The 12,722-nt window shown below is 37.6% G+C and overlaps 1 protein-coding gene across 3 annotated transcripts in view; it reads left to right on the top strand.

The window, feature by feature from the left end:
• The window catches only part of LOC144594525 (uncharacterized), a 208,110-nt gene that overhangs the window by 161,264 nt on the left and 34,124 nt on the right, over nucleotides 1-12,722 (top strand). For all 3 annotated transcript variants that reach the window (XM_078401186.1, XM_078401183.1, XM_078401184.1), the window contains one exon: nucleotides 8,049-11,735. In XM_078401186.1, the coding sequence (XP_078257312.1) occupies nucleotides 8,049-11,735 (3,687 nt within the window). The remainder of the gene's footprint in view (nucleotides 1-8,048; nucleotides 11,736-12,722) is intronic.

The raw sequence follows: 12,722 nt of genomic DNA, 5'->3' as shown, positions 1-12,722 counted from the left end.
CTGATTTTATCTTGATCTGTAACTGATTTTTGTAATCACTTTTAATACAAATTTTAAAAGCTTAGTTTAAAATGTTCACGTGGATAATTTCTGATCTTTGCATGCACACTACACGGTGGAAGTGTTCGCTTCACTCTTAAAATTCATTCACTTGGAATGATGAATATTATTTATTTTTATTTTTGAATATAAACACAGAGAATTAAATACCTTATTAGGAATTGTTGGAGAACCTCGTGGAAAACTACTTCAGGATGGCACAGTGGCGCAGCAGTAGAGTTGCTGCCTTACAGTACCAGAGACCCAGATTCAATCCTGACTACGTGTGCTGTCTGTATGGAGTTTGTACGTTCTCCCTGTGACCAAGTGGGTTTTAGACAATAGACAATAGGTGCAGGAGTAGGCCATTCAGCCCTTCGAGCCAGCACCGCCATTCAATGCGATCATGGCTGATCACTCTCAATCCGGGTGCTCTGGTTTCCTCCCACATTCCAAAGATGTGCAGGTTTGCGGGTTAATTGGCTTCTGTAAATTGTCCCTTGTGTGTAGGATAGAACTACAATATGGGTGATTGATGGTCAGCGCGGATTGAAGGGCCTGTTTCCACGCTGTATCTCCAAAGCTAAAACTAAATACTAACAATTAAGCTAGTTCAGACATGTGGAATGGGAAAATAACCTGTGTCCACTATCGAGCTTGGCACTCTACCAGTTTGTTTCCTTAGCAGTCAGCGGTATTTAGAGAAAAATATATTAAAAAATTACATGGATCTTTATGCTGTAACTCTTAATGTATTACTTGACTCAACTTCCTTTCTAACAAAAATTATTTCCTCGTTCCATCATAGAATTGTATTGTAAAATGTTGTCTTGTTCCAGCTGTTTCATGTTGACGCATTCTGATTCCATTCCTGATTTATAGAATTGTACAACACAGCAACGAGTAATTCGGCCCAACTCGTCCATGCTAACCAAGATGCTCCATCTCATCTAGTACTATTTTCCTGCATTTACATGTATCCCTCTAAACCTTTCATATCAATGTGCCTATGTCCAAATGTCTTTAAATGTTGTTATTGTACCTGCCTCAACTACAGGCAGCTCATTCCATATACCCACTACCCTGTTTAAAAAAAAAGAAATGAATTAAGTTCAACCAATAAATCAATAAAAAGGCCACAAGAGTAGTTGGAAGCTATTCTGCAGTTCACAAAAATCATGGTTGACCTTTCGCTTCAATTCCCTTTTCCGCACTTAGCCTGTGATTTCCAGTGGACTTCAGAAAAATGTCAATGTCCTTGAATATGTAGCCCTCTGATAGAGAAATCTAAATTTTCACAGTTAATCTGAAACATTTTTCTGATTCAATTTAGATGATTAATCCCAAGAATCCTTAGTCAATCTGATCTAGTTAAATTGAGTCTGACAAAGGGTCCTGACCTGAATTGTCATCTGTTCATTTATTCCACAGACACTGATTGACCTGCTGAGTTCTTCCAGCACTTTGTGTTTTGCTCAAGATTGCAGCATCTGCAGTTTCTTTTGTCTCCTAATTATGCAGCCAAGGGGAATAACATCTTGGCATTAGCTCTGTTAAACCTCATCGGAATTTTGTGGTTAAAGAAAATTACCGTCCTTTCCCTAAACTTTCTCCCTGATCAAACTTTGAAAAAACTTTGTAGTTTCAAAGTGATGTCCTAACGTTTTCTGTGTTCTATCCATCATCTTGCCACGTCAGCCCTTGGAACATGCTGAGGAAGTTTCTCAGGGCAGTTTCTATTATGCAATTATCTTAATCTATTTCATAATAATTGGGAATGTTCATTTATCTTTTTTATTTGTAATTTGTAAAATATTCAAGCATGGGCTTATATATGGCAAAGGACATATACAATATGTATACGGCGAACAAGATAAAGTCAAACTATAAGTACGTGATTTTAAGCAGCATTACATTACCTCCACCATCGATCAGCAACTTAACTAGATATAAATTCTGTAGCGGTAGGAGGAGATCAGAGGTTTTGGCAAGTGACTCACCACGTCTGCCATTTCCAAGGTACCGCCTGATGGACTATCCTCCATTAGTCTGGTTGTGTGCAGCTTTCAACAGTATTGAAAGATTGACATTATTCATACCAAGCAGCCAGTTTGAATCTAGCGTAGCAAAAAGGAACTTGAAAAGTTAAATGAATAATTTATATCACAGATTTAACATAATTGCCTGCTTATGACTAAGTGACTAAATCATTCATTTTAGTTTTGTGTGTTTGGCATGCTAAATGAGGGGAATTTTACCTTAATTGATGATATGAGTGTTTAAAAACTGGAGAAATAAGTTTCAAGTGTAGAGAGAATAGTTATTTTTCAATAGACAATAGGTGCAGGAGTAGGCCATTCGGCCCTTCACGCCAGCACCGCCATTCACTGTGATCATGGCTGATCATCCACAATTAGTACCCCCTTCCTGCCTGCTCCCCATGTCCCATGACTCCGCTATCTTTAAGAGCTCTATTTATTGAAAGCATCCAGAGAATTGGCCTCCACTGCCTTCTGAGGCAGAGAATTCCACAGATCCACAACTCTCTGGGTGAAAATGTTCTTCCTCATCTCCGTTCTAAATGGCCTACCCCTTATTCTTAAACTGTGGCCCCTGGTTCTGGACTCCCCCAACATCAGGAACAGGTTTCCTGCATCTAGCATGTCCAATCCCTTAATAATCTTACATGTTTCAATAAGATCCTCTCTCATCCGTCTAAATTCCAGCGTACACAAGCCCAGTCGCTCCATTCTTTCAACATATGACAGTCCCGCCATCCCGGGAATTAACCTCGTGAACCTAAGCTGCACTCCATCAATAGCAAGAATATCCTTCCTCAAAGTTGAAGACCAAAACTGTATACAATACTCCAGGTGTGGTCTCACTAGGGCCCTGTACATGGTAATGTACATGGCCCTGTTTATGGTAAGTGACAGGTGAAACAAGGTTACCAGTGCTGTTCCTTTATAATTTAAGTTGGTATGTTATAGTTTGAAGATCACAGTATTTAGTTGAGGTGCAGAAGGATGATTTTGAAACAAAAGTAAGCTGTATAGGGGGATAGTGATGCTCCATATTTATCCTAAGATCAGTATGAGAAAACAAAGTTGACCTATGTGGTGATATTCTTAACAACCCTATTTTCAATCAATTTATATTTTAGGATCTTTTTTCATATTTTGTTATGAGAACGATTGATTCAATGTGAGAGAAATGAGTATTGAACAGTCTAGTAGTCACATAAATTGGAAAAGTGCATGTCAAAACTGTGCTGATAGCGTGTTGAATAATGGAGATGAGCAATCCATTCAGATGTAACTTTGTCAATATTTCTCATGAGTAGCATGGACAATATGTACCATAGCAATTCACTGTTACTTCAGCTCCTCGTAAACCCAAGACCTCTGCTATCTGGAAGGATGATGATGTTAGGTAGATGGAAAGCTGCAAGTTCTCCCCAAGTAATTTACCTGACTTGCAAGTAATCGTAATCCTTGCTGGGTCTGAAATACCCTCACCAGCGGTGAAAATGCATGCAGATATATAGTCTTTATTTCACCAGTTTATGAATATTTTAATTTCAACTTTCACTGTCTGCTAAACACCAAGCTCAAGAACATGGTGGGTTAACCAGAAAATAAAACCTAGCTTGAACCTAATGTCACAAGTATAACTTCCATCTGTCTCTTACTCTAAAGAGATTTTATATTTTATATGCCCAAGCATTATCAACTACATTTAGCCCCAGCAATGCCTTTAATTCCTTGATGTACTAAACTGGACAGCTTAACTATTTTTAATGGGGTTCTAAATCAGAAACCCAGATTGCTGTTTTTCTACTGCATTGCTGTTTTTATGTACCGTGAAGCTGCAATCTTCAGTTGTAGATTTCCCAGAACAGTGTTCTTAGATTTTCCAGTGTAACTCTATGCTTTGCCAGTTTTAGTTGAAGTAATGTATTGATCCATTTAAGTTACCAGCACTCAGCCTTGATGCTGTGACTCGGGAGCCAGTTGGCAAACAGACATACCACATGCGAAACAATTCAAAAGACCTCCTAAGCACAATAAGTGTTTCTGCTAGGAAGTTGCCAGGAAGATATCTTATAAGGCGTATTACTACATAAATGCAGTTTATGAATCCAAACATTTTGGATAAGTCCACAGCGCAGGCAAATTGCATGCCCATTTTATCAACACTGGTGGGTTGAAAAAATAAATAAATGAGGTTTTCTCTGTTTGAGTTTAGAGATTGGGTGACACACTTAATGCAATAGTAAGCAACAAGCTGTTACTTGTAGTAAAGATCTCCAGAAACGCCTGGAAAGTTCCAGAAGTTAGGAAACTGAATGATTGTGATCTTAACCTTCACAGGCAAAGTGGTCCAGATCTACTCATGAGCCTGTACTTGAGATCTCAGGTGGATAGTATGATTTCAGGAAAATGAAGTTAGTAAAATCTGTTTGCTTTGTGAGCGAATAAAATTTGTTTTCAGACCAGGCATGTTGAAAAGCATCCGAGAGTCGAATTTTGCACCATTGTTGACAGTCATTCAGGGAGGTTTATACTGAGGAAAAACATTCTCGTGTTGATAGATATCCTGAAAGAAAGTTGGTTGAATTTCCCACTAGGTGCTAAGAGGCTACAAGTGAATTAAACATTGTTCAGCCCAAGACTATTTTCGATTATATAGTGTTATATTTTCTGTTTGAAGTTGTATGAAGGAATCCCATGGTTACACTTTCTTCTGCTTTCTAGCATAGTTCTTTCCCACTCAAGCTCTCTTCATTGTTTCTACATTACCCATCTAATTCCATGATTATTTATTTCTCTTACCATTTCAAAATTACATCTGTATTTTCTTTATATACTTGTAATTTCTCGGTTGACTAAAGTGATGAATTATCTGCACATATCTGAAACCATAAAATTGGTAATGTATAAATTATTAAAATATATTTAAAATGTAGGTAAAATGTGGTTTGATATGTTCTTCAGGATGTATTTCCAAATTAAATCCTAAACATGTATCAAATTGTACTAATGGATGACTGAAATTGCTTCTTGAGCCTAAGGAACAACAAGACCCTGATTAATCTGGTCATCCAAAAGCAAGGAGAGGATTATATGTAAGCTAACATTCTGTGTGATGTATGAGGTGGCAATGGAAAGTTTTACATTATTTTAATTCTAGTTATTTTTTTATTATTTGATTTTTCTACCTTGATGTATTCGTACCCATTTACACTTTCCCAACATATCAAGAGTGTTTTATCGTCAGTGTCCAAAAACAGAACAATGACATTCATACTTTCAACAGCACAACAGATTTGTAAACGTACAGTGCCCTCCATAATGTTTGGGACAAAGACCCATCATTTATTTATTAGTCTCTGTCCTCCACAATTTGAGATTTGTAATAGAAAAAAATCACATGTGGGTAAAGTGCACATTGTCAGATTTTATTAAAGAGTTTTTTTTAATACATTTTGGTTTCACCTTGTAGAAATTACAGCTATTTTTATACATAGTGTCCCCCCCCCCCCATTTCAGGGCACCATAATGTTTGGGACACATGGCGTCACTGGTATTTTTAATTGCGCAGGTGTGTTTAAATGCCTCCTTAATGCAGGTATAAGAGAGCTCTCAGCACTCAGTCTTTCCTCCAGTCTTTCCATCACCTTTGAAAACTTCTATTGCTGTTTATCAACAAGAGGTCCAAAGTTGTGCTAATGAAAGTCAAAGAAGCCATTATGAGACTGAGAAACAAGAATAAAATTGTTAGAGACATCAGCCAAACCTTAGGCTTACCAAAATCAACTGTTTGGAACATCATTAAGAAGAAAGAGAGCACTAGTGAGCTTACTAATCGTAAAGGGACTGGCAGGCCAAGGAAGACCTCCACAGCTGATGACAGAAGAATTCTCTCTATAATGTAACACCTCTCCGACAGATCAGAAACACTCTTCAGGAGTCAGGTGCGGATTTGTCAATGACCACTGTCCGTAGAAGACTTCATGAACAGGAGTGCACTGCAAGATGCAAACCACTTAAAAGAGCAACCACAGATCTGGAAAAAAGTCTTGTAAACTGATGAGACGAAGATTATAGATACTTCTGAAGATTCTGAAGTGTATAGACACATCCTATCTGCTCAGGTTCAAACAAATGCCTCAAAACTCATTGGCTGGCAGTTCATTCTACAGCAAGACAATGATCCCAATCATACTGCTAAAGCAACAACGGAATTTTTCAAAGCTAAAAAATGGTCAATTCTTGAGTGGCCAAATCAATCACCCAATCTGAACCCAATTGACCATGCTTTTTATATGCTGAAGAGAAAACTGAAGGGGACTAGCCCCCAAAACAAGCATAAGCTGAAGATGGCTGCAATACAGGCCTGGCAGAGCATCACCAGAGAAGACACCCAGCAACTGGTGATGTCCATGAATCGCAGACTTCAAGCAGTCATTGCATGCAAAGGATATTGCAACAAAATACTAAACATGCCTACTTTCTTTTACATGACATTGCTATATCCCAAACATTATGGTGCCCTGAAATGGGGGGGGGGGGGGGGGGACTATTTATAAACACTGCTGTAATTTCTACATGGTGAAATCAACATGTATAAAAATGGCTTTTATTAAAATCTGACAATATGCACTTTAACCACATGTGGGGGTTTTTCGATTACAAATCTCAAATTGTGGAGTGCAGTGACAAATAAATAAAGGATGGATCTTTGTCCCAAACATTATGGAGGGCACTGCAGTACTCTGTGAACACCATAATATTAACAACAAAAAAACATGGAAAAAAACCAACCAATAATACTGTAAAGACAAAAACAATGCTTCCAAGTGTCTGTAGTTCGGAGCTTATTTGGAGGTAGTATGGTTGTAGGGAAGAAGCTGCTCCTGAACCCGGACACGAAATTCCGGTCTTTTCAGTCTACCACCTTCCTGATGGAAGGAGTAAAATGAAAGTGTGGTCAGGATGGTGTGGGTCTTGGATGAAGCTGGCTACCTTTTGCAGCAGCAATTCCTGTATAACCCTTCGATGGTGGGGAGGTCAATACCTGTGATGGACTGAACAGCGTTCACCACTTTTTACAATCATTTTTTTTTCTGGGTGTTCAAGTTTCTGAACCAGGCCATGATGCAACCAGTCAATTTCGTGGAGTGATAACTGCATTTTCCACAGGTACAGTGGTGCAACTGGGTTAAAAAAGCATCTAGTTTAAAATTTAGATGAAATGAATCGGCCATCTTTTTCATTCAAATGAAGGAACAATGACTCAGTGACTTGTTAATTTTCTTTTCACAGTATTTTAACATTTGCAAACATTCATTTGTAAATCCTTACTTAAAACCTCCGTTTCAATATTCCTCACTGGTACTTCTACATTGTAGTTAACTGATTTCCACCAACCAAAAGCAGCATAGTTATTATAACTAATATATAATCATGTGATTCCACATCAGGTGGGATGGACAAGGAGATAAAATGAGAGAATTTTGATGCACAAGCTTAAAGGCTTGAACATGTCTAAGCTATAAGTCAGGGGTTTATTAAAGAATCTTTCTCTAAAGGATCCTACGGTTAAAAGCACTAGATTTCTTAAAAAATAGAAAGAATCCCCGCCTGTATGTTGATTATTGTATACCAACCATGCATTGATAGTACTTCCCTCCTGACCAATAACGCTAACTTTTCATATGCATGTTTTCTAAGATACTAACCTTATTCTGATTAGTGCAGAATGCTCTTTGCTTATTTTTGCTTAATTTTTGCAACCAATAATTAACCGTTTGGCATTTATCTTACTGAAAATGTAATTTTCTTCCCTGAATAATGCTGAAGCTATCAAATCTACATGAAGAAATATATATTTACAAACAAATAATTGTTTTAAATCTCCATTATTGGGACTGAGAAGCAAAAATTAAAGTTTATTCAAAAATCTTTTGCATCTTTGTTAACCACTGTCTGGTCCCCTTTTCTAAGCTGGAGCCACCTTTGGCAAGTTCTAACGCCTGGCAACAGCTACAGAAGCTAAACCAGGACCTGCAAGCTGAGCTGGAAGTTCAACGGCAAAAACAGGAGGTAGCTAATGCACAAGCCCAGAGCCAAAAAAAGAGCCATCAGGATGCCAAGGAACTCTTAAGACAACAAGAGGCAAAAATACAAACTCTTCAGGCCAGACTGGACATTTCTTTGTCGGAGGTGGCCATTAATGAACAATCATTAACAAAAGCACAAAATGAATTAAGACTTGATCGTCAAAAGTATAAAGAACAAGCCGATGAGTATGAGAGAAAATTAAGTATGTTTAGCACCAAGTTGTATGAGAGTGAAGAGAAACTTAGAGAAGTAGAAGGACTGCTTCTGGAAAAGACTCAAACTTTTAGGGATCTAGAAAGGCAAGTGGCTCTTCAGGACAACTATCAACGAGAAGTAAAGCGGCTGCAAGATCATCTGGAAGAAGCATGCAGTAGGCTACATGGCAGTGAACAGGAAGTTATTCTGAATGAAGAACGTTTTAAGAAACAGTACGAAGGTCTGAAAGAAAAGTACACAAAGGAAAAGGAGCTCTTGTCACACAACGTACTGGAAGCTGAAGATAAGGTTAGAGAATATGAAGATCGCTTACAGACTCTTGAGGCTCAATTAGAGAGAGTTCAAAAAGAAAAATTAGCCACCTCTTTCAAAAGCAGTGAGATGGTGAGGCAAATGGAAGAACATGTTGAGATGAGTGAGGGAACAGTGAAGCAGCTTACCCATGATGTAGACATCTTGTCAACTGAGAATGAACGATTAAATCAACACTATCAGGAAATAGTTAATCAATTGACGGAAGCTGATAGAGAACTTGAGGGGCTAAAGTTAGAATTGGTAAAGGACCAAGAAAGGTTTCAAGATCTGAATGAAGATTTTGAAAAGGCCGTTGAAGAGGTGAATACACTGAAAAATGAAGTGGAGGAAACCAATTTTAAAATGGTATCAATTAAAAAATCCTATGAGAGAGAATTGGAAAAGAAAAATCAGGACTTCAATGAGGCTTTAATCAAGCTAGAAGCTTTGGGTACCAGCTTAGAGGAGACAGAGAAGAAATTGCAGCTTAAGGAGGCCACACTTAAAGGCCTTGGTTGGCAAGTGCCAACAGACATTGATGTACTTCTAGAGAAAAATAAAGAAATTCAAATCAAGTTAGAAGAAGCAGAAGCCAGGCTAGCTGAACGAAGCATGAACTTGCAGACAAGTGAAACCAATTATAAGGGACTTCTTTCCCAAAAAAACAAACTTCAATCAGATCTGGAAATTTTAAAGAAACAAAATGAACATTTGGCAAAGAATAGTCTTTCAACAGTTGAAAATGTTCTTCAATGCACCACTAGTTGGTCTGGACCAGAGGAAGACCAGAGAGGACTCGGTTCCAGTGTGCAACTTTCTAAAGAGTTGATGGCAAGGCTTCAACATTTGGATAGTCAAGTAACAGTACTGACTGGTTCAGTAGTTAAAACACTTACTGAAAGTTGGTTCTCAGGACTGCCATCCTTTGAGAATACTGATAGTTCATGTGATACAGCAGTAGTCAATAGTTGCATTACAAACCTGAAAAAATGCTTGGAAATTGTAAGCACACTTGAAACTAAATTATTAATAGCAGAACAAAACATTAAAAGGGAAACAATTTGTCCTTTAGATACAAGACTTCATCATGATGATGGGAGTAACAGAGGACTGTTTGAACCTGGAGATTATCCAAAAGGGCAGGGGTTAGAAACCCAGCGATTAACATATTCCCCCTTAGTGCTGGTTCTGGCTGAATTCCAGTCACTTCAAACAAAATTGCTTTATTTGCATCATGCTTTGGAAAATTTTCAACAAAACATTGGTCGACTTGCACAAGATTGTGATATGGGACAACATGTGCAATGGCCTGAATTAGTACATGCATTAGGAGGTTCAATACAGTACTTGCAATGTATGGAAGAAGATTTAGTTAAAAAAAATAAAGTATTTTTTGGTGAAGCATCTTTAGTCAGAGATTCATTAACAGAAGAGGAAAATCTGAAATATTTAGCTGACAAACTTTCACTTGAAGCAACAGCACTTAACAGTATAGCCAATGCTTTACAGAATTCAAACTCCAGTGTAAAAAGTACTTTAGATGAAATTAGAAAACAGAGTGAAAATGTTACCATGCCTGCAGTATCTACGGATGATGTCAGTACTCAAATTGGGCATGCTGTTCTTAACAAAATATTTATAGAAGGAGAGCTTTTGGCAAATCTGTCTAAAATTCAGGAAAAAAAGACATCAGATGTTGAAGAGCAAATAAGCAAATCTGTAAGCAGTTACCTAAATATGATGGCAGACACGAGCTTAATAAAAGGAGAAATATTGTTCTGCGTCCAGAATATTTTAGAAGTTTCACAAGAAAAAATGCAGCAACTGAAAGCACAATACTCAGAAATACATCAGAGAAGGCAGAAAAGTGAACGGATGCTCAGGAATGTTGTGGCTGCTTACGGCACGTGTCAGCTTGATAAGCTGATTGAAGAAATTCGGAATGAGCTGAATAAAGATGAAGAGGAAGAATCATTACTTTTCTGTTCTCAAACTTGTATATTACCATCAGCATCTAATTCTGCTGACCAGGAGTTTGAACTTTGTGCAAGGACAGAGCTAGTGCAGCAAATTAAGAAAAATGCCTGCTCGTTGATGAAAATATCACACTGTATTCAGTCTGGTGCAGATGATGAATTGGGTCTTCTGGCCAGAAAGTATGTTCAAAGTGGGAATTACACACCCACATTGAGCAGATATTGTAATGCAAGAGATTTCTGGCCTTTTCTGCTCCAAGATGCAATGATGCAAGCTGAATTGGCATATGTAATCTCCAAGATGCAATTAAAACATGATGTGGAGCAAAGTGGGAATAAGCAATTGAAAGCGCATGCTTTAGAAGTGCAGCGCTCAGATTCCATCACTTCATTGCAGAGTATGGATACAGCTGAGTTGAAGACACACAAGGAAAAACAGGATATAAAGATTATGAAATTGAAAGAGAACCTTGTAGAGTTTCAACAATTGGATATTTCAGAATCAGGTGCTGCTGCCAGGACAACACACATCCATATTGAAGGAGAACCAATTGACTCATTGGACAAAGCTATTGAACTTCAGGACATGGCAGCAAGGCATAAAAGAGAGCTGCGGGAAGTGCGTGAAGCATATGAAGCTGAGCTGGAAAAATTGAAAAGGGATATAGCAAGAGCAGGGGAAACATTAAGGCTGAAAACAGAAGAAAATGTGAAGGAAATAGATTCATTGACCATTTGCATGGAAAATTTGAAGGAAAAGCATGTTGAGGAGCTGAAGAGACGAGGGGAAGAATTTAAAAAAGAGAAGAGAGAACTGGATAAAAACTGTGCCAGGGTAAAAGAAGAGCTTACTCGAGAAATTGAAGCTTTGAAGGAATGTAGAGATCCTAAAGAATTGGACTCAGTAAATGATCTGCAGAAATCAACTGACCCATTCAGAAAAACAAGTGATATGCATTCGATGGCCCTACTTAGAAATCGCATAGAAGAACTGGAGTCCCAGATAGATGCCATGAAAAATAAGATTGAAACCAGTCCAACAAATCTGCGTGAGAAATATGAAAAGGACCTGGAGAATCTCAAGGTGTCCATGTATTTAATACTGAGTAGTAACTGCATGTTGGCTTGTAGCATTACACCTTGCTGCCAGCAGTTAGCTTGTATTTGTGTTCTGTTTTGAGTCTCAATCTGCATGTGGATAGCATTGCATGATTTGCTGTAGGACTGGGCAAAGTATAAATGTATCAAATTTTAGAGGAATGGTGGAAGGCAACAGATTCAGCAACTGACATTTTTGCTGAAAAATAAGAATATGGTTCAATTTATTCACACAAAAGAGCTGTTATAGAACTGCTCAGTTTTGAGCAACGACGACATGCAGAAAAATCACCAAAAATTTGCCCAGTTCTTCTCTGTTGTGTCAATCTGTGTGCTTTTAAGCATTTTTTAATCAAATGCAGTGGAACCCATTTATCTGCTATGCCACTGAAATAGGTTTTGTTAAGTTCCCAGAAAGAGATTATAGAAACGTTTTAGTATGAGGTTCAATGTGGCATTTTTAAAATTCGGTTGTATTTCCAAAGACCAAAGCATTAGAAAATATTTTTGTAATGTATAAGCTACGATAATTTTGTCTACTTTCTTATCTAAGTTTGGCATTTATTTTATTCATCACACAAACTTTGTTGATTAGGCCAGTTTCAATTTTGACTAAAGTGATTTCTCAAATCGGAAAACATTTACAAAGAATTGCAAAAATCTAATTATTCCTGCTTTATCATTTTTTTAGTGATAGAAAAAATTCTTATCTTAAAAGGATTAATTTCCTTAGTTCACATTTTGTGATTGGTTCAGGTTCATTTTGAATCTATTATTTTAATAAGTAATTTACATTTCTGATTTCTGTCAGAACAGTTGATTCAATTGCATTTAATTAAAAGCATCCCTTCATAGGAATCAAGCTGTGCTTAGTAATGTAAGTTGGCGACTATGTTACCCTTCAGTGTTTGACCTAATGCTATGCAATTAATATATGAATCTCCCTTTCTCTTCCTTTCTCTTTCAGCTGGCT

The sequence above is a fragment of the Rhinoraja longicauda genome, chromosome 6 (assembly GCF_053455715.1).
Source record: "Rhinoraja longicauda isolate Sanriku21f chromosome 6, sRhiLon1.1, whole genome shotgun sequence".
Classification (NCBI taxonomy): domain Eukaryota; kingdom Metazoa; phylum Chordata; class Chondrichthyes; order Rajiformes; family Arhynchobatidae; genus Rhinoraja; species Rhinoraja longicauda.
Note: the sequence above shows the minus strand (reverse complement) of the source record. Positions and strands in the feature narration are given on the sequence as shown.